Here is a 25,075-nt window from a genome sequence, read left to right as displayed (position 1 = left end):
TTAATCCATTGGCACATAATTCTGTATCAGTGTATTCTGTATGATCAAACGGTTAGGCTAAATTTATGGAAGTGTTTTAATTTATTAGCCTATGTTTACTGGCTGCATCCATTTTTTAAAAAATGTATGTACTCAACCAAAGTATAATTTGCCACTGCAGCATGACAAGTGCCTTAAAGCATAATCCTACCCACACTTACCTGTGAGAGCCTCACTGAGCTCAACAGGGCTGATTTTTACTAATGTAGATAGAACATTGCACTCTTACTGACTAGTTCCACTTGCCTGAAATACAAACAAATGAATATAAAACTAAAGTTTGACCATCAGAATTTCTTTACATCTGGAAGGGTTACCAGCTCTTCCCTCTCCTACTTTATATTTCCTGCCCTATTTTAAAGGGAGGGAACAATTAACAAGACCTTTAAGATTCCATTAATGCATAGTAATATTGTGCTCCTGAACCTTTGGCTTCAGACAAACATCTTGAATTTTACTATGCTAGAACTTCAAACAGGGCTGATTGTGTGGGTTGTTTGTTTTTGTTTTTTTTTAAATCAGCTTTAGACTCTTTTGCTATATATAACCAGGAAGCCAATAGACTTGAATTTCCAAGGACACTGCTCTTAACGCAAAAGAAGAAGAAAATGGGCTATTTACTTGCTTCAAGAACCAGAGCCATATGATCAACATTTATAGGCTGAAAGACTAGTCCCAATGGTCTTGAAATAACATTTTTTATCATTGTTACATATCACTATAAAATGGGCCCATTTTGATTGAGGGATGATCATAGATTCTTATTGGGAAAATGTTATCGCTCTCGTCCCTTTTATTAATCAAACTAAAGACCATGGAAAGTGACAAGAGTCAGGGACACTTGTAGTTTATGTTCCGGTGCAACTGGAAATTTATATCACAGTCTTGTGCTGAAAATTACACCATAATATCATAAAAAATAGATTGGATTTCTAATAACCTGAAACCAGCTACACCTGCATGCATAATGCCTCATTCCTAGTCAATCATAAGCTATAATTTTGAGAGTTTTCATATTCACAAATGTGCCTCTGGGAATTTATTTTTTTAATGCATCCGATTAGAAAGTAATTGAGAGGCACCACATCAGTAAAAACAAACTTAGTGTGAACTAGATTGAGCTTTATCCCCTAGATTCCTTAACACTTTACATGCGGGAAATTTCTACATGGAATTGTTTAGTATTAAGGCACATTTGTGCACAATTAGCACATCCACACATCCTTTGCTAATTGGTCTGCAATGTAATGCTAATCTACTCTTCAACTGACTAAAACTACAACATCTCTAGGAAGCAACATGTTTGTCCTTCCTCCTTTCTCTAGTTTTCCACAACAAACACACCAAAATATAAAGAGCAGAAATTCTAAACTTTGTTTTTGTTATCCAAAGCATCTTTCCTTCAGTACAGCACAAGTGACACTTACCTGTGCCTTCAGCTTGTCTGTTGAGAATACAAGGTAAGATGTATTATCTTCGTCCATAAAAAGCCAAATTCAGGATTAGGACCTGAATTTATCAGGTTACTATTAAAGCCATCCCATTTGAAAAAGTTCACATCAACAGAATCAGTGTTAGATGGAATCTGAGGCATCACCTTGATATTTTTTGTCCCAAGTCAGAAATGACTGTGACTCATCATATCAGACATAAATGTTGTACATTTTTCTAGGTTAAACAAATACTCTGAGGAAAATACATAATAAATATAACAAAACATGTAAACGTTTTTTTAAAAAAAACCCACACACATTAAAACCATAATTACAGACAGGTGTTTTTACAAGCTTTATCCAAATCCTGAATCATCATCTTATAGATTAAAGAACAGAACAGTAGCTTTTTTTGTTTACAAGACACAGCTTGTCACAAAAACCAGCCCATGATGGGATAATTTGAGGCCAATTCTGAAACAAGAAACAAAGATTCTGTTGCTTGTGATTTGGAAGATCATCTCATGGAACTGTCTTGAGAAAAGCCCAACTTATTTTTGAGTTTTGACAATTCACCAAAAAATTGCATGTCCAGTTCTTCTGGCAGCTGCCATTTGTACAATGACCTGGAAAACGATCCCTTGTTAAACCTGTTCCTAAGCTTGCATCTCTTGCCAACAGACATATGACAAAAAGCCATGTTGGAATCCTCCACAACAAAGCCAGCAGCAGATACCTCAATGAATATTACCATCGCTCTAGGATATTATATGGCATCCAAGCACAAAAGATGACTCACAAGCTACAATTAACCTTTTTAATGTGTATCAAGTATTACACAAGTTAACACCAAACACTTACAGCAAGATTCCAGTTTAAAGAGAACTCCAAAGTGATAGGTGAAGTTTACGTTTCTAGATGTATTAGACAGTGGGTTTTAAATAAGTTTTATTAAAAAATAAAAGACATCACAGACACAATCCATGAGAAACCTGTCCTACTTAAGTTCCAAAGGGAAAATAATAATGAATGGGAATAGGGCAGGACCACACCTCTAAATTTATTTCCATGAGATGAATGCAGGATATGCTTCTGACAGATTGTGCCCCATGTCAGCATATTACATACAAAAGTAGAACTTGCCCTAAAATAAAAATATCCTTTTTTCCTACAAAATTACAAAAAGCAAAATGCTTACAAATCCTAATGAAATCATTTTATGTTCTATGTATTTGTTTTTACAATTTCAGGTTAGATTTACAAAAAGTCATACCCACAAATGAAAGGGAATCGTTTTTTACTACAGGTTCACACCACCAGGCCTAGTTAAAACAAATCCTGAGATGCAATTAAAAATCCATGCATTTTAACATATAAAACTTTCTCTGAAACATAAAAGTGAAGATACTGCATATCGCAGAACATGCAGAATTCTGACAGGTGAACGACTACATGCATATAAAAAAGTTGAGTTCAAAGAAAAGCTTAGACATGAGAAAACAGTGGCTGTAAAAAATTAGTTAAGCTAAATGTGGAGTTACTGAATTGAGGTTTGTCGTGAACCTTAAGCAAAGGACAACCAACCTAAGATCAGACCAAAGTGTTTTTGACATTTCACCACAGCTCAAGCCAATACTCCTCAACACCTGTGTGACCCAGTTTACCAAACACTTTCTCATTATTTAATGGATTGTGTTGTTTCAGAACCTGCAGCTGTATATCCAAATGAAACAAAAATATGGATCTTAAGATGTCAAGTTGGACAACTGAAGGCTCATGGGAGATAGCAATAAACCTCTCCAGCTCACATTGGGAAATCCTGACACTAGCTTCAATTCTTCCCATATCTGAAACATTGCAGATACAAATACAGAAAGAATGCAAAGTGCCCTAACTGGTACAAAAAATGTGGAGTGCAATGAAGGCAAACTGTAGAGGGGGTTTGATCCTGAAACTCTCAGGCTCCTAGGTCGCCTTGTTCTGGAGGGGGAAAACATAAAATGTAAAAAAGACTCTGCTACATGTTCAGAAACCCAAAGGAAGGACCAATGCATATGCTGTCATTGCATAGAACAGAAAAGCCACTCAACATGGCACTGCCAAAAGGAATTAAGCTTTTCTTCTTTAAAATAATAAAATCCAAGCCTTTCTGGTTGTGAAGATATGCTTCAAAAATGGCAATGGAGGGTGAAATCTCAAAAGCCAGAGTTAGAGGGCAGTCTATTGTCAGTTCCTTGAACCTCTCAATCACTAGCACAGATAGGACTATATCGTACAACATCAAAGCATTTTAATTTATGCAAGTTTCTGAATTCATTGTTTGGTACAGAGTACTTCTCTTTTCAGTCAGTGGTCTTCTAGCCTGGGTTAAAGAGGATCCTAGCCCATTTCCAGGCGTGGCAGTGCAGACTTCTACTATACAATTGCGTTTTCCATGCCGTAACAAAGATTCATTGATTTCCTCATACAAACCCAGATCATGACGCTTTCCTAACATGCCCTTTACCACAGCCTACTGCAATTATCTACATTTTCTTCTATCTATTTATTTACTTATTTCACTCATTCATTCAAATATAACACATAAAAATTGGTTTTTATCTATATTTTCTTTAAAAAATACACAATTCAGTTAGAATAAAGTATGTTAGTGTATTTGAAATAATGTATGGCTGCTTCTTAATGCAAAAATCTTGGATCTGGGGGTGGAGTGGAATTTTTTATCTTAGAATAGGGCTGCCACCAATTAAAATATCAATAATGAACTCAGGTTTAGTCAAATAATTAAAGAATTAGTCAAATCTGCACAATTATTGCATATGAGAAACTAAGGGTTGCACCCAATATGGCATAAGCAGAAGGCAATCTCACTCAACACCTTGCTCCCCCCGCCAGTACCCTGCAACCCCTTGCAGCCCAGAGGACAGCTCACAATGTTGGGCAGGTTCTCCCAGCCCTTTGGATAGGATTTTGGCAAGCACAGTGGCCTGTCGAGTGGGCAAAGAGAAAGAGCTCATGCAACATGGGATACAACCCAGTAGTTTTAAATAAAAATGTGTGCAGTAGTGCACATCATCTTAGAAAAGGGACTCCCCATTCTCTCACACAAGGGCTGGAGATACTTCTATGATGGAATTGGTCATCAATAGTACTTATAATTACCGTGTGTGTGTTCATTTGATCAAAATATTTTGATTAACTGATTACGTGATTAAATGTCACAGACCTTATTCATTTGTTTCTGCATGCACAACGCAGCCACACTGACCAGTATTTTCCATTTCACATGCGAAAATAATTCCACATGCTTATCTTGTTTGAACTTCTAGGCAGGATGCAAGTCACCGAGCACGGACAGAGGTGGGCATTCTTTCCCCCCAAGCTGGAAATGATTATGATAAAAAGATTTGGTGCATTCTCTCAGGAACATATTTTTAACACTCTGGCACGTAAATTCTTAACACATTTACTCAAAATTAAATTTGTTTGAATGATACCAAATTCCCAAGTAAGTGTGGCTCCAGCATCAAGCTATGGGATGTAATTAGAATGGCAATCAGTGCCTTTCACTGTTAACTGATAAAATACTGATATAAATTTAGATCATTATATTACCATTTCAATATTTAGACATTTAGAGAGAATCGATGTAAGACTGCTCTGAGAAGAGTTCATATTCCTGACTCATTCAAAACAAGGGCAGATCTACTCATTTGAATGAGACCAAGCAAATGTCTAACAGATAATAAAACTTCACTAATTTATTAGAGAACATATTGTGCAGGCTGCCTGGAGCACAAGGTTAGATAAGATATAGTCCACTGGGAATTTCTCCTGTACAAGTTACATTGAATGAAGGGGGGCAACACAAGATTGTGCTGCTCCTATTCACTTCAACAGAACTTGCATGGAATAACTTCTCTTCGGTGTCTTCATGATAGTCTATATATAACCCTAACCATTCCTATACAATTGCTGTATGTACCTATCTTGCCAACCGTGTCACTTTCACTTTAATGTTGGGAAATAACTGATGAGTAAAAAGTATAAGCAACCATATCACATATAAAAAGTATTTTCCAAACCACTTTTGCTGCCCTAGCAACTTGAGAAGTTACCACTATTATGCAATATAATTATAAAGCAGGTTACTGACCAAATCAAAATTTCTGCTATCAGAACCTTTATAGGCTGTCTTGAGCCACTGTATAATGTATAGCCTTCATATTCATTAATTCTACCTAATGCCTATATATCTACTTCCCTTTTTAGTAAAGCACACGTCTGGAGGTGGCTCATTTTGCATTGTGTGTTCAATCTTTATAAAATCAAAATGTTTTCCACACATTCAATAGCACACACAAGGATGTAACACCTTTTCAGGTTATGCCTTACATATGAGATATGAGAGTAGGAGGCCACCTTGTCTGAACAGGAGATCTGCACTACATAAAAGATGGGACAACAGATCTGTCTTATCCTAGACAGTGACAATAAAGTTATACCTGTATTATCTCACACACATCAGATGAGGACACCAAGTTCAAAAAGGGACTGGCCCAAGCACAACTCCAGGAAATGAAGCCGCAGATCCTACTCACATTTTCTAGTTCTCAGCCAACAAGTTGGGGGTTTCTTTTTAACAACACAAATATAGTAAGAAGAAAAAAGGATACTATCACGATGTTGCCACCAAGCTGCCCTCTGACTGGGAGGACATCTACTTGCACCAATCTTCTAGTTCATTTTTAAGTGCTCAAGAGAAGTAAGACAAAACTCAGGAACAAAAAAGTGCCTTGAGTCCTCTTGGGAGCAGATTAAGAGTACACAGAGAGTTTCTTTCCCTAAAACCCCAACAGTGAGAAATGCCTTGAAGATGACAAAGAAAGCGTAATCAAGGGGAACCCTTAACCTGATTCTACAGACTCATTTTAGCTAATGCCACACAAATAACATGGTAGCCAGGAGGGGTATGTGTATGTGAAAAAACATCATCTGCTTCTTGTGAAAGTACTTCAAATGTATATAGCTGCAGTCCCAGTAGGATAACTCTTAGCAAAAAGAAGGTTCAACCTTGATGTAACTGGGACCAGGATGTATTAATTGACATTGCTATTAGATGAAAGCTAGATTGTTCCCTACTGGGCAATGAAAGGGTGTTAAGTGGATGGCCTTGTTCCTCCTTGTAGGTGTTGCACCCCAAGAGAAAAATCATGTGGCAAGAGCTGTGAGGAAGCCTGCTTGAAAAAATACAGAAAAGCCTGCCTGTGAAGTGAGGGGAAATCAGAATCTTTCTATACAGTCATACCTTGGGTTACAGACGCTTCAGGTTGCGTTTTTTCAGGTTACGGACGCTCCGAAACCCGGAAGCATCCACTGTATTGCAGATTAAAATGGCTATATTTTGGCTGAAAGGTACTTCTAAGAGAAAGGTTTTTCGTCTTTCATGAGCTGTCAGGGATCAGTTCATCAAGCTGACACATCCTATTAACCAATATGGAAATGGCACCATAACAACAACAAAAAGTTGACGCTATAAAATGACACGAATAATTCCATTTAAGATCCTAAATGCAAACTGAAGAAATATTTCAGTTATCCACAGAATAAAACGACTGGACAAACAGAATAAAGCCATGTGTCTGAGAAATATTGCTTAATTTCTGAATTACAGTGGCCAAATGAATCAAGAGTGGCAGAATGGAACTTCTTTGAAGGAGTGAAACATATCCAAATTCAAAGTTCTCACTGAAGCATAATATTAGATTATGGAATCCACAAATGCCCCTGAGCAAGATGGCTTTGTTACCTCCTCTTAAAAAAAAAAAAAGTCACTCAACTGTGTTATGTAAACTATGTCATTACTTGAAGAGATTGCTTTTCGAATGGACAATGGCACTAAATATATCATTAGAATTTCGACACTGTGGAAATTTACTACTAAAAAATACACTTGTAAGATTTGTATGTGCAAACAATATTTTACACGCATGCACACAGACCGACCGACCAACGGAAGAGAACAAGCTCAGGATTAAAACTCAGTATTAACAGAGCTATAAGAATGCTCATGAAAGTGTTTCAAAATATTTGTGTTAGTAGAGAAGCATACTGGCCACAATTTAGTAAACACAGGTTGACAATTCCCTCTCTCAAATGGATGGTAGCAACATGTATTTTGCATAAGATTTCTTGCAAAGCATGAGCACATGAAGCTTTGTAAAACCAACTGGAGAAGCTAGATTGGCTTTTGAAAACAAAGCCAACTCAATAATATGTGTCGTAATACAGGATACACAGTACTGCAACTACCATGTTATGCAACGTTCCAAGGCTGGAGACTCTGAGTTGGAATCAGACTTTGCTCCTGCTGGTGGACAAGGGAGATTCCCTGCTCTCCTGCACCCTCAGCCTCACCCACCTCCCGAGTTGGGCTGAAACACTGTGGGAGGGAGAAGAGAAATTGGTAAATGCTGCCCCCACCAGTGGGATCTGCCCACTGGATCGAAAGCTTTCTATAGAAGATAAAGTCTGGATCGATTTGATTTGCCATTTAATTTTGTTACCCGAAAGTACCACCACTGAATATCTGTTTAAAAACAAAATCACACATGATAGGCACTCTTTAAATTGTAAACTAGCTTGAAAACACACGTGACTTGTCACAGAAAAGCTATAAATTTTGTTCAGTCAGCTTGATAAAACATTGGGAGGACAGCTTACAGTATTTGGATGGAGAAATGATTTAAAAATATCCCAGTAAAGGTAGTGCTGACCCATTGTACCTTCACAACCGATGTCATTCCTATACTAAGGCAATTAATTGTTTTAAACATAACTGAATATATAGCACCAACTGATATAAGACCCTTCAATGTGTCAAGAAGGGGAGTGGTTAGAAAACATTAGCAATTGCTTCATTAGAAAATAAATGTAGTGTACAAGGGGCATGTCAAGACATTTATATGGATTTTAAATATTTGGTCACAGTTAAAATCCTAGAAGGATAATTTCATATCTACCTACTATTCTCATTTTGATAGAGCTTAGAGGACTCATAGTGAGGGAACAAGTTGTTCAGCCCTAATTAACTACGTTGCAAATATTTGGTCATCAAAGTGACACTTGTCTTTTCATATACTACACCATGGGGGATAGTATATTGTTTAAAAAGCAGGATAAATATTGGAACATCAGAATTCTTACTAGACTCTTTAGGCTGCAAAAATAGACTTTTTTGTGATGGTGAATATGTTCCTCCCTTAAACCCTAAGTAAGATATTCATTTTGTAAATGGCTTGAGTTGGCACAAAATCTGTATACCCAGTTAAATAGCTTATTAAATAAAAATCTCACAGTTAATAAACTATAGCTTCTCCCTAACGCACATTCTTCTGAGTGTGTGCTTTTAAAAAAATATTCAAATTCCCATTCAAGTACAACACTCACCATCGTTATCAAGATAATAAAATCTGAAATTAGGAAGTGTACTTTAAAAACCACTTTGTAAGTTCAGTTAAAAGGTCAATGTTAAAACTGTTTAGTTTTTTTTTAGCTTTGACCTTTGGTCTTTTCAATTTCCAAAGGAAAGAGGCAGAGCAGGGTTCTAACTTCCATCCTCTTCTGGAGCTCCCTTCTGTTTTGTGCTGTCAAACGGAGACAATGACGTCGAGATAAAGTCTATCGTAGGATTCCCTGAAGCACAGGATGAGCAGAAGACTTAGCAGACAGGAGCCTGGGAGGCACCAGTTAAACCAAGAGAACTCTGGGTGGGTGGGGGGAAAAGAAGAAAGATTAGTCTTGAATATGCATGTCCTACTTCATCATAAAAAACGGCCAGTTCTTTAAAAGCATCATAATTTAGGTTTAAGCAAACACTTCGGAGAAAGTGCAATCTTTGTTAGAAAGAAGTTGTCCTCATTGAAAATAGGGGTACTGTAAGAAATCGAGCTGGGGTGCTGGCCTATTAAAACTCTTCTTCCAGCTAAACTGGGGCACACAGGACAGCCTTGCCTATTCTGTGTCTTTAGTTGTTATGCTTGAGAACTAACAGAAACAAAACTATTTACACATAAATGAAAAGCATTATAAAGCACCAAAGATTTTGATTTAAGAAGATGCAGTGAAAATAAACACATTGAGACAAAATTTATGATTTGATTATAACCCTTGTCGTGGAACATTTTAAAAACAAAATTAATTAAATTTTAGCCATCTTAATTTGCTTGGTAAGTAAGTCACAATGATGGGATGAGGTCTTCACAACTCCTTTGCTGTGCAGACATTGTGGTGGAGAAAGATTAAGAGCATCTCTGCATCCTACCTGTCAGGGAACTGCCATCGGAAGGAAGGGAGGGAGGTGAAAGGGCTCACACAGGTTGGGAGAGACTCAGCAGCTGAAGAGGGAACCAGTAGGGGGAGAGGAGCTGAGCTGAGGGAAAGTGAGCTGGAGGGATGGCTCAGAGACACTTCCAGCGAAAACAGTGGGGAGGTTTCAGGACCTCCTGTAGGGACACCCACTCCTCGCCGGAAACTGTCACGCAGAGAGTCCAGAAGACGTGTTTCCGTTAAGGAGCTTTTATGTTGGAAGCGATTCCGAAAGCAACCACTGTCGGAATCTGCTAGTGACTAGAGGAGCCATGTCTGAGGGGCTCCGTCACAGACAGAGGTTTGTGGACTTGAACAAACTCTGAGGGGATACGATTTTACGCACAAGCAGCTCATCATCCCATCACACTACCACAATTACAAATGCTCACAAGAAAATTAGGCTTATACAGCTATGTGTCAGGAAAGCTGAGCACAGTGAGACCATATTTATAAATTGGATTTCAAATCCAGAGTCTGTAAATCATTCCAGAATGAGCTGTGAGTGCTTTTTAAAGATCTACAGGGTGTGTTCATTTAGTCAATTCTTTTGACTCCCATCAGCTATTCTTTTGCCTTCCTAGTCTTGTATTGAGAAAATATCATTTTATTCAACAACAGCAGTCTGATTTGGCTTGTCAGGACAAGCAAATGTAATTTCTCCAGCAAAAGATGCAGTCCAAACCAATGCTGTCCAATGGTTAATTATTAAAGTTAATCAGTAAGCAAGGACAATGCAAATGCCACCTCCCTATCAATATTATGTGTATTTCTGAAGAAATGCCTACTTTGTTCACTGTTTTTACAGAACTCTAAATGTACCCTCAGGTCTAAAACCACCTAACAACACTGGTCTGGTTTAATCCCAGTAACTCACAGGGCTAAAGGTGCAAAACTCTCAATATATTATAGACAGCACTGCTTCTTCAGAAATATCTCTTTATGTTCTATTAGGCATCACCCACTACTAATATTTTTGCTATCAATTCCATCAAAAGCTTTACCTTTTACCACATTGAATAGAATGTACACCAACTAAGTAAAATCACTAAAGTTTCCAGTATCCTCACATTCCCTTATGCTCCTCTCCCTCAAACTGCCAAATTAATACATGGAAACCATCCAACCGTAAGTGGTCTATATATTTGTTTAAAAGACGGCAACTGTCTTTATGGGGCTTTCAAATGTCAAAGCTATTTTTTCTGGCCAAAATGATGTCAACTAACAAGAATGCGCTTAAAAAATAATAATTCAAAGCAAGAAACTAAACTTATGGCATTACAATGCACCAGTAGCAGTCATCATGTGTGTTGTAAGTCAGCTCTGCTGGCATATCCAGCAGAAGTGTATACTGGGAGGCACTAACAGCAAAATCTATGTGTATTCTATTCTCCCTCCAAGGAATCATGGCATCGTAGGTGAGGATGATTCTATGGCAGTTCTTGTGAACGAACAGCAAGAGCTGAAGAAAAATCAAATATGGAAAGGACTGATATATGTGAGGTTGCAGCAATATTCATCCTTTCAACCAATAGCTAAGGGCCATTGCATTCCTGGCTCATTATTTACATGTGAACACAGGGCATTTTACATGAACATGTAAACAACAGCATGTAGTGCATGCATACAACAAACAGATCTGCAAACACATACACTCTAAGTATGGGAGATGTACAAGAAGATGTACGTTAGGCTAAAGACCTTTTCTCTGTTGTATGAGAGGGTACGTTTCAGAAGGGGGGTGGGGAGAAGAAACCCTGTCTCCATTCTTCGGATGGTTCCACACCCTTTGTGCTCTACAGGAGCAAAGCTCAGAGGCTTCAGGTTGAGCCAACCCTTTATCTCTATAGCGTTGCACTGGGAAGGTATCCGTCAGGCCATTTTGAACAAACCAGGCCCACGTGACCATCAACTGTTTTTAGTGTTGCGGGACTAGATTGTGCTTGCCGCTGGCTTGAAACCAGAATTATGGTGTATGATGCCTGGTGATCAAAATGTGGGTGGCCCTGTCCAACTGTCAAAAATGGAGGGACCTTGAACTCAAGAAGTTTCCCCTCACCTGCACTATAGCAACACATAACCCACAACTCTCCCCTCCTCAGTTTACAATCTTCCAAAACTTGTCTGAAAACAGAACAGTGGGGAGATACCCCCTCTTTTGCCAATCTGTAAATTGTGAGTGTGGTCAAAAGACCAGGTCTGGAAGACGAAAAAGAAACCACATGCTTCTTCTTACCCCCCGAAACAACCAGATTAGACCCTGAAGCATGAGATTGGATTAGTTTTATCGCTGTTTTAGCTTGCCTAGCTACACATGTTATTAATGGTCATAACATTACGTGGTTCTTTGTCGTCCTTTTTTTTTTTTAAAGCCACCACAGTATTTATCTCAAAGGCATCCAACTGCCCTGCCTTCAAAGGAACAATTCTATGTGAAGATTTCAATCTTTGACTGGCAGACTTATAAAGACGAACACATAGGGAGGCCTATTCTTCTACAAATGGTAAGGGATTTATACACATCATTAGTGTTAACAGAAGAATCTCCATGAAGCTCCTCTTCCTGGTGAAGCCAAAAATAAAACTCCCAGCTGAAATACGTTGTGCTAACAAATTGATACTCCACAAGCATCTAAATACTCCTTACCTTTATTGTAGAAAGTAAGAAAAAATAAAAGAACTCCCATGAACATGTTGCTTAGGAAAGTGGTCACGCCGCAAGTAATCCCTTCTGGAACAGGGTAGACAGTTTCCACAAAAAGTTCAAAGAAAATAGGTACGCTGCTGTTCAAGAAGACGCCAAATAAGATTCCAGAAGTATACAAGGTGGCTGCAAGAGATTTTTAAAAGCACATTTGATTATTTACCTATTTATTTATACACTTATTTATACAAAAAGTTCTCTCAGGTGCTTCCCATAAAAATTAACACCATAATATATACAAAACAACAACAACAACCCAACATGGCATTTAAAACAGTATAAAAATAGCATTAATAAAAGGAAACCCAGTGGCAGAAAATAACAATAGTGCAATTTTTTTTTTTTAAAGTACAAACTATTTTGAAGACATTTTATACCACAACACTATTAGTGCACTTAAATACTAGAACTATGAGTGTATTTCCACCAGTTCAGCACCTTAATTATGCAATGTATCCAGTCTGTTTCTAGGGATGTGTTAATGAGAATTCTTATTTAGGTCATCTCAATATTAAATTATTTTAAAATGTATTATGCCACCAGAGGTCCACTTTGTGCTCTCATGCACAGCTACCAAAGGCAATTCTTGTGACTATGGCAGCCAAAAGAAATGTGTCGCTACTGGCAATCTCCATCAGGAGATTACAGGTGTATCTGATAATGGCCCAGGTCACATATTACATTGTTCACAGGAACGTGTCCACAGAGGTGGCTTCAATTGCATGCAGGCTGAGAATGTCTGAACTGGACTTTAGTACCTGATCAAAAGCTTGCTTTAATTTCCCCCCTCTTTTTATCGTAAATTGTGTGCCATCATATGCTTACTTGCAAGAGTGAAGTACTCATAATTTTAACTGAGAAAGTGCATCATATTGGTGAAGATATATATTTTATATTATTATTATATTATTATTATTATATTTGTATACTGCCCTATACCCATAGGTCTCAGGGCGGTTCACAAGATAAAATCACAACATAAAATCACATACATAATAAAAACAAAAACAAGAACAACCCAATAACACCCCCATCATATTTTAAAAGGGCACTGGATGTCAATCAGCCAAAGCCCTGGTTAAAGAAGAACATTAAAGAGGGTTAACATTTAACAAAAAGCTAGTATCCATTCAAAGCGCTTGGTTGCAGATGGGGCTGTGATTAAATGCCCCACTGGATCCTGGACCAATTTTTTCAGCTACAGCTCTGGGCTTTATATAATGTTAGAAACAATGCCTATACCTCTTCTTCCCACCTACAGAAATTGATTCTTAACTGACACTTAATTGGAAAACAAATAATAAGCAGTAGATTTTGTTAAATGGATATAATTTCATTACATCGTTCCTTTCGAAGCATCTGTCTGCTTTAAAATTGACCAATTAAAAAACAAATGTTTGCATTATGTTTTAGTGAATTAAGTCAGGAAGTTTAAATTTCACTCTATAAAGGTGCAGCAGATTTTTAAAAGTGTGGCTTACATCTATGTGTATTTAACTCCAAAACAAACACAAATAGTGTTCTACAAACAGCTAATTACTGTGCTAAATTGGGAATGAACTGTGAATTAACCTCTCTTGCTGTTAACTATGAAGGCCAGAATTAATTCAGGCTTCCACATTACAGGAAAACCAAACTCTAAGGATTTACCACGTTCACAGGTCTTTGTATCCAGTACAGCCAATGCTATAGAATGCTACATTCCCTCTGGCTTGACTTAAATAGAAGAGCAGTCCAGATCTTTTAAAGCACAATCCCAAATGAACCAAAAGGGGAATTTGTGGCTGCAGAAAATACTATTTAGGAAGCTAACTTTTCGCAATTGCTTGCATCTGGAAAGTGACTGCTGGTCTAGCATGGAGTTCAGTGGAAGAGGAATCAGAAGAGGCACAATCCAGGACAGAACTGAACACCCTCATGGATCAAAGGAATTAAGCAAGCTTCACTATGTAGTGGGTTGTGGTATTAAGTAGAGAAGAGCATCTAGCTTATGAGGTAAGCAGGTAAATGCACTGTGCTGAAGATCACCTCAACTCACGGCACTTGAAAGCTAGAAAGAATCCCCAGCCACTTTCTTCATGGTGCAAGTTCACACTCTGGGTTAGAACAAAACCTTCTTGTGTCCCTGGCATTTGGATGTCTGTTGCAGTGAGAGAGGGGAATGGGAAGCAAGCTCCTCCGGCTTCTAATGAAGGTTCTGCTCTCAGAAACAAACACATACTGCACGCCTATCTCAATGTGCTCTCAAGGGCACCGGAGGATGAGGAAGTTCTTTCAGCTAAAATAAAACCAAAAATGGGTTTTGCGGAGTGGGGGGGACTTGAGTGCGAGTTCATAAATATATTTCTAGGGCAGAGGAAAACAGGCTGTCACACACTTGACCTCCTTGTTCTAAAACCTTTTATCTGAAACTGCTCTCAAGTGACAGGAAAAAACAACAACACTTCAGAAATAATTTCTCTCTGATATGGCAACTTTGGAGATTTTCACACCATGGCAAATTCAGACCAAGTCCCTTGACATAAAGAAATGAAGCAGCCAAGGCACCACTGGGCAGTTCAAATGTAATAGTTCTACTCCTCTCAGGGTGAAGGCAGAGGGCCACCTGACTTCCTAAGGGAGAGGAGCACAACGCTGCAGCCCAGTTCAATTCCTTTAACCACATTTCAGGGAGAAATGCTACAGCTGCACAGGCCCACATGCTGACTTTACTATCTTGGGAATAGACATACGACCTAGTACTGAGATTAATCCCATATTCACCACCTTTGATGTCTCTATTGGCTTCCTCTGAAATATAAGCGTGTTAGGTGGACTAAAAATCAGATTTAAGATTTTCAAAAGAAAATTAATTGGATTTTGATGTTTTTAAGAATTGTAAATACTGAGGGTGGAATTCAATTTTGCGCTATGATGCACATTCTCTCTGTACAAGCAGAAGAAACCACACCCACCCACCCTATTCTGGGGATCCTCCCAACTCCCCACCACCAGCTAATTTCAGGGGCACTGTGGGAGGAGAGGGGGGGGGAAGCCCCACTGCACAAGTGGAAACTCTTACACAGGGATTCTTCTGACAAGGTTTGCTAAGTTTCTCTTATATAATAAAGAGATCAAATGTAAATTAATTTGAACAGAAGCACATTAGCCAACCTTGGTAGTAGCTTTGTAGTCGCTGACAACCAGGACTCCATGCACAGAAAGGAGTGGGCTGTTGGAGGAAGGATGGAACACCTTGTCTCTCCTCTGCACCCAGCGCAGAAAGGCCGCTCTCCATCCCTCTTTGGTCAGCACCTAGCAGGTTGGTGCTTTTTCTTTTAACAGGCTAGTAGTAACTTGGGGGTGGGGTATAGTCACAAGGCTGTGTTAGACCTACAGTTCATTTATATGCACTGAATCAACCCCTTCCATCAGCCATATCCAGATAGATTTTTCTGTCTCAATGAAGAACCTATCTTATCATTATTCAGATATAGGCATTTCATCTTAATCTGATGAAAATCAACAGCTCTAGTCTGCCTAGTAATAATCACCCCTGCTTTGACCTATCAGTCATGGATACCTCATTTTTGTTAAATGTGGACCAAGAGATGCAGAAAGGAGCAACCGGAAAGAAGACTGGAAGACAAACTTATGCAGTGCTCAGGTCTCTATTATTCTCCATACTTGTGCTGCAGTCCTATATTCACTTATAGTTAAAGCCCTACTGAACTCAAGAGGATTTATTCCTGGGCAAATAGGATTCTGCTGCTAACTTTGCAAATTGTCATGGGTGTTTGTCATAAGAAAGATCCTATATGAGAACATTTTAGAGACATTCCCTCTACAGGGAAAAAGAAGGAAGTATGTAAAATGTATACTGAGACTAAGAGATGCAAGGCTTGGTTGTACATATGGAACAGGGTAAGCAATATTCTGTAAATTAACAGAGTTTAGTAGTTTGCACCATCTTTTAGAAAATACGTGAAGTAGTATCAAAAGAAAACTTGACTTAAATCAACCTCCTTTTTCTTGCTCATTCAAATCATTGATTTTGAACCATCTTGATTTAAATCATTCCCTCTTGCTAGAAAATATTATCTTCTGTATCTCTTTTCTGGAAGTGCTGAAAAAGATGCCCACTTGTTAATATATGAAGAGTCATGAAGAAGGGATAGCAAGGGCTTAAATATAAGGCACAAATAGCTATTCATCAGATCATCTGTGTGATACGATTCTTTCCCAGGGCAGAGGTGCATATTTCATCATAGAAGAGGGTATGCCTAGAGACAAACCCTGGGGGGGGGGGGGGGGCTGCTAGAGATAAATGGTATAGATTTGGAATAGGACTGATTAGGTTAGCCTTTACAGAGGATTGTGGCTTTGTGGGTTGTTTCTTTTTGTAACATGCCTAGGTTGTTGAATTAAGGCACTTGTAAGCTTTTTTCATTCCTTGTATGTTCTTTGATTACAGATTCAGGATAAAAAAAAAAGCAGAGGAACGTTCCAAGTGAAGTTCAACACGGTTCAGGGAGAGTTGAAACGAAATGTAATGTCATGAAGCCAATGAGCTCTTCTTGCTGAAGCAGAATGAGCCAATCCCTTGCCACAACTCCCAAAGATTTGACAAAAAGTCTTCACTGAGACTTGTAACTTAGTAAATCTGTTGCACAAGCTAGGTTGTTGTGTTTTGTTTCGTATTGGTGCCAGCAACACAGTTTTGCAATGCAAGTGTCCTCTAATCCCTCTTAAATAAAAAGTAATCATGGTTTAGATTTTTTATTTTTAGTCTGGCATCTGATAGGATTTCAGAGCCAGAAGCAAAGGGAAAGTGTGTGGATGGGTGGAGGGACACCTTTATTTGCGTCAGAATATGTAGAATTACATTTAAAAACACAAATGGGAAGGGAGGGAGGGTTTTCTAAGAAAACAATTTAGGCAGTGCTTTTTCTGGGGGTATGCAGGGGTACGCATACCCCATAACATTTTGGGAATCTAAGTTTGGCCTCATTGAGGAGCAGTATTTTAATATGAGTAGGAAAATGAGAGTTTCAATATGGGAGTTTTCCCTTAATTTTTTTTTAGAAAAAAAAAGCACTGCATTTAGGTATTCCATCCATTCTTCTGTTTGCCTTACGTACAGAATAGCATCACATGTGAACCCTGGTTAGCACTAGTGCAGAAGTAATGGTCAACCAAGGTTAAGGAAACCAAGGGGAAACCCAAGGCTGGCTCCCAATATGCAAAGCATGGTTTGGTAATAGCCAGTGTTACATCTGCACCAGAGTACAGAGTCCTGCTGTTTACAAAACCAAGTTATTTTCACTTGTAAACTTTTGATTCACCTTGCCTTTTAGTCCAAACGCAATAAACCAAGGTTTGTATGAAACAAGCTAACTTGAAATAATTAGTTTAAAGCTGGCTTACTTCAACAAACCATAGTAAAGATTAACAGCAGTTTAGGGCTTGGCAGGCCACAGAGCCAAAGCCTAAGGCTTGTTCCGATCCCAGTAAACAAGTTAACTGTGTCATCTGAACATAGCCAACAGACGCAGCAGATTGAAGAAGACTCAGCAGTTCAACAGAACAATACTGCCCATCAAATAATTAAAAATCTCGCTCTCTGACAAAGATTTCACCCAAATGTCCATGCCAGTTTGCCTCATTCATCTCAATTTAGTATGCACCCCATCCCATTAGATGTATTTTCACAAGGCAAACTTGGGAACAGGGTGGCTCACGGTGATTTCTAACAGACAGAACTAGCAATCTGTTTTCCTCTAACTGACCCTATAAAATGTGATATCAGATCCTGCTCGTGCCCAGCAATATTTACTTCATTTGAAGCCCCACTATTTTACTCTGCGTGAAGCTAATTATTATGCAAGCTGGCAGGGAAGTAGCCAAGTGTTAACAGTCTCTCATGAAACCTGAGCGGTGTAATTTTAACATAGCAGGCTTTCCCATAATTAAGTAATGGAATTACACAAAAACAAAAAAGCATTTCCCCATAGGGTATGTTCATCAATTTAATGCAGTTCACTAGAAATATTCTTTTTTTTTTTTTTTTTTTTTTTTAAAGCAATTTATTAAATTTTACAATAAAAATAGACATAATAAACAATGTAACATCGATCTTAACATATTTTCACATTTTCTTTGGACTTCCTCACATCTCCCGCTCCCATTTTCATCGTTAAAACATTTTGTCAGCAATTTATCATCTTATTTAAAATCTTATATCCCTTCTATATTTCATAATCATATAATTCTCAAAAGGAGCTAAATTTTCACAGTCTTACTTAATTTCTTAAAAAACTTCTAAATTTAGTGGTGCTCAGTTGTTTTAGTCTAGCATCTTATTTAGCATTCACTCAAATTACAATGTTTTTGTAAATAGTTCTTAAATTTCTTCCAATCCTCCTCAATCCTCTCTTCTCCCAGGTCACGGATTCTGCCGGTCATTTCAGCCAGTTCCATGTAGTCTATCAGTTGTATCTGCCATTCTTCCAGTGTGGGTAGATCTTGAGTTTTCCAGTGTTTTGCGAGAAGTATCCTTGCTGCTGTTGTTGCATACATAAAAAATGTCTGGTCCTTCTTTGCCACCCCTTGGCCGACAATACCCAAAAGGAAAGCCTCTGGTTTCTTAGTGAAGGTATATTTAAATACCTTTTTCAGTTCATTATAAATCATTTCCCAGAACGCCTTCACTTTAGGGCAAGTCCACCAGAGGTGGAAGAACGTTCCCTCACACTCTTTACATTTCCAACACTTATTGTCAGACAGGTGGTAAATTTTAGCAAGTTTGACTGGGGTCATATACCATCTATAAATCATTTTCATTACATTTTCTTTCAGGGCGTTACATGCAGTAAATTTCAATCCATTACTCCACAACCTCTCCCAGTCCTCAAACATGATATTATGCCCAATGTCCTGTGCCCACCTTATCATAGCCGATTTAACCGTTTCGTCTTGTGTATTCCATTTCAACAGCAAGTTATACATCCTTGAAAGTACCTTAATCTTTGGTTCTAACAATTCTGTTTCTAGTTTCGATTTCTCCACCTGGAACCCTAATTTCTTATCATTTTTGAAAACTTCTTTGATCTGAGCGTAGTGTAACCAATCTCGCACTTTGTCTTTCATTTTCTCTAGACTCTGCAATTTCCATTTGTCTCCATCCTTTTCTAGTATTTCCCAATATTTTGGCCATTTAGCCTCCATATTGGGTCTTTTTCGGGCCTTGGCTTCCAAAGGTGAAAGCCACCTTGGTGTTTTATTTTCCAGCAAGTCTTTATATTTTGACCAGACATTAAACAATGATTTTCTGACAATATGGTTCTTAAAGGCCTTGTTTGCTTTAACCTTGTCATACCATAAATATGCATGCCATCCAAAGGTATTGTTAAACCCTTCCAAATCCAACACATCAGTGTCTTCAAGAAGTAGCCAGTCTTTTAGCCAGCAAAACGCTGCGGCTTCGTAATACAACTTTAAGTCTGGCAGGGCAAAGCCCCCTCTTTGTTTTGCATCGGTTAATATCTTAAACTTAATTCTGGGCTTTTTGCCCTGCCAGACAAATTTGGAAATATCTCTCTGCCACTTCTGAAAGCACTCCGTTTTGTCCAAAACCTGAAGTGTTTGAAATAAGAACAACATCCTTGGCAATACATTCATCTTGATAGCAGCAATTCGGCCTAACAAAGAAAGTTTCAATTTTGACCAACTATCTAAGTCTCTCTTAATTTCTGTCCAACATTTTTCATAATTATCCTTAAATAGACTTAGATTTTTTACTGTTATGTTTACCCCTAGGTATTTTACTTTTTTTACCACATTAAGTTCCATCTCATTCTGAAACCGTTCTGACTCTGTATTAGTCAAGTTTTTCCCCAAAACCTTAGTTTTCTGTTTATTTAATTTAAATCCAGCCACCCGACCAAAATCATTAATCAGTTGTAATGCTATTCTTATTCCAGTGCATATCGATCAAGTTCTTATTCACACGAAAAAGTCATGGTCGTGGCTTGCAGTTAAAGAATAAATATGGTTTACTTTCTATTCTCCACAAAAATCATAGTGAAATTATACTTCAAACAAAACACTCTTTGGAACTCTGCCTCAAAGCAAAACAAAACACAGCAAATGACCAAAAGTCATTAACAGCAGCATGAGAGGTCCCATCTCCTTCAGGTGAACTGGTTTCCTAAGTAACCTAATCAAAGAGATATCACACTTACTAAAAAAGGAATGTACATTTTTTAAGGAAGTGCAGAGAGACATACATGCTATTTTGGGTTATATTTTTAAACTAACCACTTCATAAGGTTGGAGTGGAATTCCACTTGGGCAAAGGGTCTCCTGGCACCCACAAATGGTAGTGTAGGGGGCACAATTTTCACAAATTCCACTTTCAACCTAGTGCACCCCTGAAAATGTATTTGAGGGACCCTCCAGAACAGCACAGAATGTGACGTTACTGACACTCCCTCCTTGATTCCATGAATAAAAGGGTACGCTTGGATCAAACCCTATGTCTTTAAAGTGATCTTTTATTATTGTCACTGTACTGTTTTTATGGGCATGTCTTCTTATACAGTGGTACCTCAGGTTAAGTACTTAATTCGTTCTGGAGGTCCATTCTTAACCTGAAACTGTTCTTAACCTGAAGCACCACTTTAGCTAATGGGGCCTCCTGCTGCTGCCACGCTGCCGGAGCACGATTTCTGTTCTTATCCTGAAGCAAAGTTCTTAACCCGAGGTACTATTTCTGGGTTAGCGGAGTCTGTAACCTGAAGCGTATGTAACCCAAGGTACCACTGTATTTGTTTTTATGTTGATAAATTTAATGTCAGTGTAAGCTGCTTTGATTTACTATTATCAATTATTATTAAACAGAAATGTAGAATAGCAATAATAAACTAGCTTGGTTGTAATAAACTATAACCAAGATACAAACACAAAACTCTCTTGCTCACTTTGGTATAGGCAATAAGGGAAACAAAGCTGGTTTGGACATATATTGTGGTATTTTCCTTCCAACTTCCCCAGAAAGAAATACCCAAGACTCTCCAATCTTAAAGTGCCTACAGCAAGAGGGATCAAAGCTTGGGCTACGGTCATTCTGGGCTTCAAGCTACATTGACGGCATTGTTAAATAATGCTTTCCCTAAGCAAGAGAAATACCACAATGTGCTACTTCTTCATATAGAAAATAAGCACACAAGCTCACATATGGTTTTTTTCTAGTTACAAGGGCACAGATTGCAGGTGAACATGCAACTGTATAATTTGGGTAGCAAACTTAACAGAAGAATACAGCTTTTAATGTATGCTGGTGCCTAAGACTGCATGTTAGAAAATGATTCAACAACCAGGCAAGGCTTTCTCAGAGCTAAAGATAATCTATTGACATGTATGAACCTATAGGCAATTTAAGAATGGAACATGTGTTAATATCGCCATAAAGTATTCATGTGTTCCCTGAAAAAAAAGAAATACACCAACAACATAGTATTTTATCGAGTGAGGGTTCCGCCAGTGTGGTCATTTTCTCGTTGTGGGTTTGATGGTATTAACCGTATTTTTCGCCCCATAGGACGCACTGCCGCATAGGATGCACCTTGATTTTTTTTTGGAGGGGGGGAATAAAGAAAAAAAATATATTTCCCCCCCAGGCGCGGGGGAAGCCCGAGCTTCCCCCGACTCCAGCCCCCAGAACAGGCTGCTGCCTGCAAGCCTTGGGAGCCCAGCGGGACCTCCCGCCGGGCGCGCGAGGCTTGCGGACATCTGCCTGAAGCACGGGGCGTGCTCCGCAGCACACCCCCTGCTTCGGGCTGCAAGCTGCCGCCCACAAGCCTTGCGCGCCCGGTGGGACCTCCTGCTGGCGCGCGAGGCTTGTGGATAGCTTCCTGAAGCCTGGAGAGCGAGAGAGGTCGGTGCGCACTGACCCCTCTCGCTCTCCAGGCTTCAGCGAAAGCCTGCATTCGCCCCATACGATGCACACACATTTCCCCTTCATTTTTGGAGGGGAAAAAGTGCGTCCTATAGGGCGAAAAATACGGTACTTAAGAGGGTCAACTGACTGAGGCTGAGGTTTTCAACCTTCTTGAGTCCACGGCTCCCTCAACCAACTACATTCTTTTTGTGGCACCACTAGGGGGCTCAGGAGCCCAGTTATGTTACCCCTTGCCTGCAGAGCTGGCAGCCTCTCTCACTCTTTTTTGAACACCCTCCCTTGTGGAGTCTTCTCTCAGCCTCCTCTCCTCTTTCCTTGGGAGTCCTCTGGGCAGCTGCTGCTGCCACCGCTCCAGGTCTCTGAGCTGCCCCCCCCCCCATCCCAAAGAAAGGTACATCCCAGAGGCACCATTTATTTCTGGAGTATATAGTCAGGGCTGCTGCAATAAATAGCTGTGCAAGCCTTTGGGAGGCAGAGACGCAAGAGGGCATCAGAAGAGGAAGGGAAGGAAAGAGGGACAGAGGCCAGTGTTGCCTGCGACACCCCTGACCATCATTCAAGGTACCCCAGGATGCCAGAGCACATTGCTTGAAAACCACTGGTTTTCAAGAGCTACAAGAGCACTCTCCCCTCCTGTGGCTTCATAGAATCATAGAGTTGGAAGAGACCACAAGGGCCATCGAGTCCAACCCCCTGCCAAGCAGGAAACACCATCAGAGCACTCCTGACATATGGCTGTCAAGCCTTTGCTTAAAGACCTCCAAAGAAGGAGACTCCACCACACTCCTTGGCAGCAAATTCCACTGTCGAACAGCTCTTACTGTCAGGAAGTTCTTCCTAATGTTTAGGTGGAATCTTCTTTCTTGTAGTTTGGATCCATTGCTCCGTGTCCGCTTCTCTGGAGCAGCAGAAAACAACCTTTCTCCCTCCTCTATGTGACATCCTTTAAATATTTGAACATGGCTATCATATCACCCCTTAACCTCCTCTTCTCCAGGCTAAACATGCCCAGCTCTCTTAGCCATTCCTCATAAGGCATCGTTTCCAGGCCTTTGACCATTTTGGTTGCCCTCCTCTGGACACGTTCCAGTTTGTCAGTGTCCTTCTTGAACTGTGGTGCCCAGAACTGGACACAGTACTCCAGGTGAGGTCTGACCAGAGCAGAATACAGTGGCACTATTACTTCCCTTGATCTAGATGCTATACTCCTATTGATGCAGCCCAGAATTGCATTGGCTTTTTTAGCTGCCGCGTCACACTGTTGGCTCATGTCAAGTTTGTGGTCAACCAAGACTCCTAGATCCTTTTCACATGTACTGCTCTCAAGCCAGGTGTCACCCATCTTGTATTTGTGCCTCTCATTTTTTTTGCCCAAGTGCAATACTTTACATTTCTCCCTGTTAAAATTCATCTTGTTTGTTTTGGCCCAGTTCTCTAATCTGTCAAGGTCATTTTGAAGTGTGATCTTGTCCTCTGGGGTGTTAGCCACCCCTCCCAGTTTGGTGTCATCTGCAAATTTGATCAGGATGCCCTTGAGTCCATCATCCAAGTCATTGATAAAGATGTTGAATAAGACTGGGCCCAAGACAGAACCCTGTGGCACCCCACTAGTCACTCTTCTCCAGGATGAAGAGGAACCATTGATGAGCACCCTTTGGGTTCGGTCAGTCAGCCAGTTACAAATCCACTGAGTGGTAGCATAGTCAAGGCCGCATTTTACCAGCTTCTTTACAAGAATATCATGGGGCACCTTGTCAAATGCCTTGCTGAAATCAAGGTAGGCTACATCCACTGCGTTCCCTTCACTGCTATTCAGAAACACACTGTGTCCCACCACATGTCTTACTAGTGTACTTTGCTTGGACAGTTTAAAAGTGACAGTGAATTATAAGGGTTCTCTGTGCATGATCTAACTCTTTAACAAGTTTGAAAGGAGCAGCAGACCTTCTGAGGCAAGCAGTCCAGCAGAGAATGGCAGCAGTTAAGCCAAAGAGTTCACCTGTAGGATTCAGCACAGTTTCAGCTTGGCTGTTACTGCTGTAGGGAAGGGATGATTCATGACTATGAGCCACTTCACATGGCCTCTGGTGGCACAGCTACTGCTGGAAATTGCAGGGCCTGTCAGCTCTCTGCCAATGGCTAGCTGACTGAAGCTGCCTTGGGGTGCAGAGTTTGTTACTGTTTCTCCCATAGACAAAGGGAAGGAAGACTATGGCGGAACTGAAAGAGGAGATCTGTCTCTATCACAGCTGAGCCAATGAGCTTAACAGTAGCAGATCAAGGACAATGGAATGTCCTTTGGAATTCCAAACCACTGAAAAAATTAAGAGGATGACTCTACATTGCAATGCAAACTACATTGCAAGGCCACAAATAAAAGCACAAATATGACTAATTCTAAGTCTAATTTATTTCAACAGAAGTAATCAAAGACTTAAGTCTGCCTCATTAAAATCAATTAGACGTAAACAGACTTTACTTGGGTTGGATTGTACTCATAGTAGCCTTCATTCAGTAGTGTTGCTTTTAGCCAGTTTCTCTCTCTCTCTCTCTCTCTCTCTCTCTCTCTCTCTCTCTCATTTAATCCCCCTT

The 25,075-nt window shown here is 39.6% G+C and overlaps 1 protein-coding gene across 2 annotated transcripts in view; it reads right to left on the bottom strand.

Annotated features, from left to right (window-relative positions):
* Positions 1–2,275: 2,275 nt before the first annotated feature.
* The window catches only part of SLC49A4 (solute carrier family 49 member 4), a 76,517-nt gene continuing 53,717 nt past the window's right edge, over positions 2,276–25,075 (bottom strand). Inside the window, exons 8-10 of one of the 2 annotated variants that reach the window (XR_013987027.1) lie at positions 12,487–12,669; positions 8,568–9,237; positions 2,276–8,526 (exon numbers count right to left, since the gene is read on the bottom strand). Coding sequence is in view for 1 of the 2 variants with exons in the window: in XM_081007761.1 (XP_080863887.1) it covers positions 9,122–9,237; positions 12,487–12,669 (299 nt within the window). In the remaining variant the exon portion in view is untranslated. Of the gene's footprint in view, positions 9,238–12,486; positions 12,670–25,075 lie in introns of both variants that reach the window. The other variant, XM_081007761.1, reaches the window with a different exon arrangement.

This window comes from Podarcis pityusensis (assembly GCF_964106645.2).
Source record: "Podarcis pityusensis genome assembly, chromosome: 1".
Taxonomy (NCBI): Eukaryota; Metazoa; Chordata; class Lepidosauria; order Squamata; family Lacertidae; genus Podarcis; species Podarcis pityusensis.
This window is presented reverse-complemented; position numbering and strand designations above follow the sequence as displayed.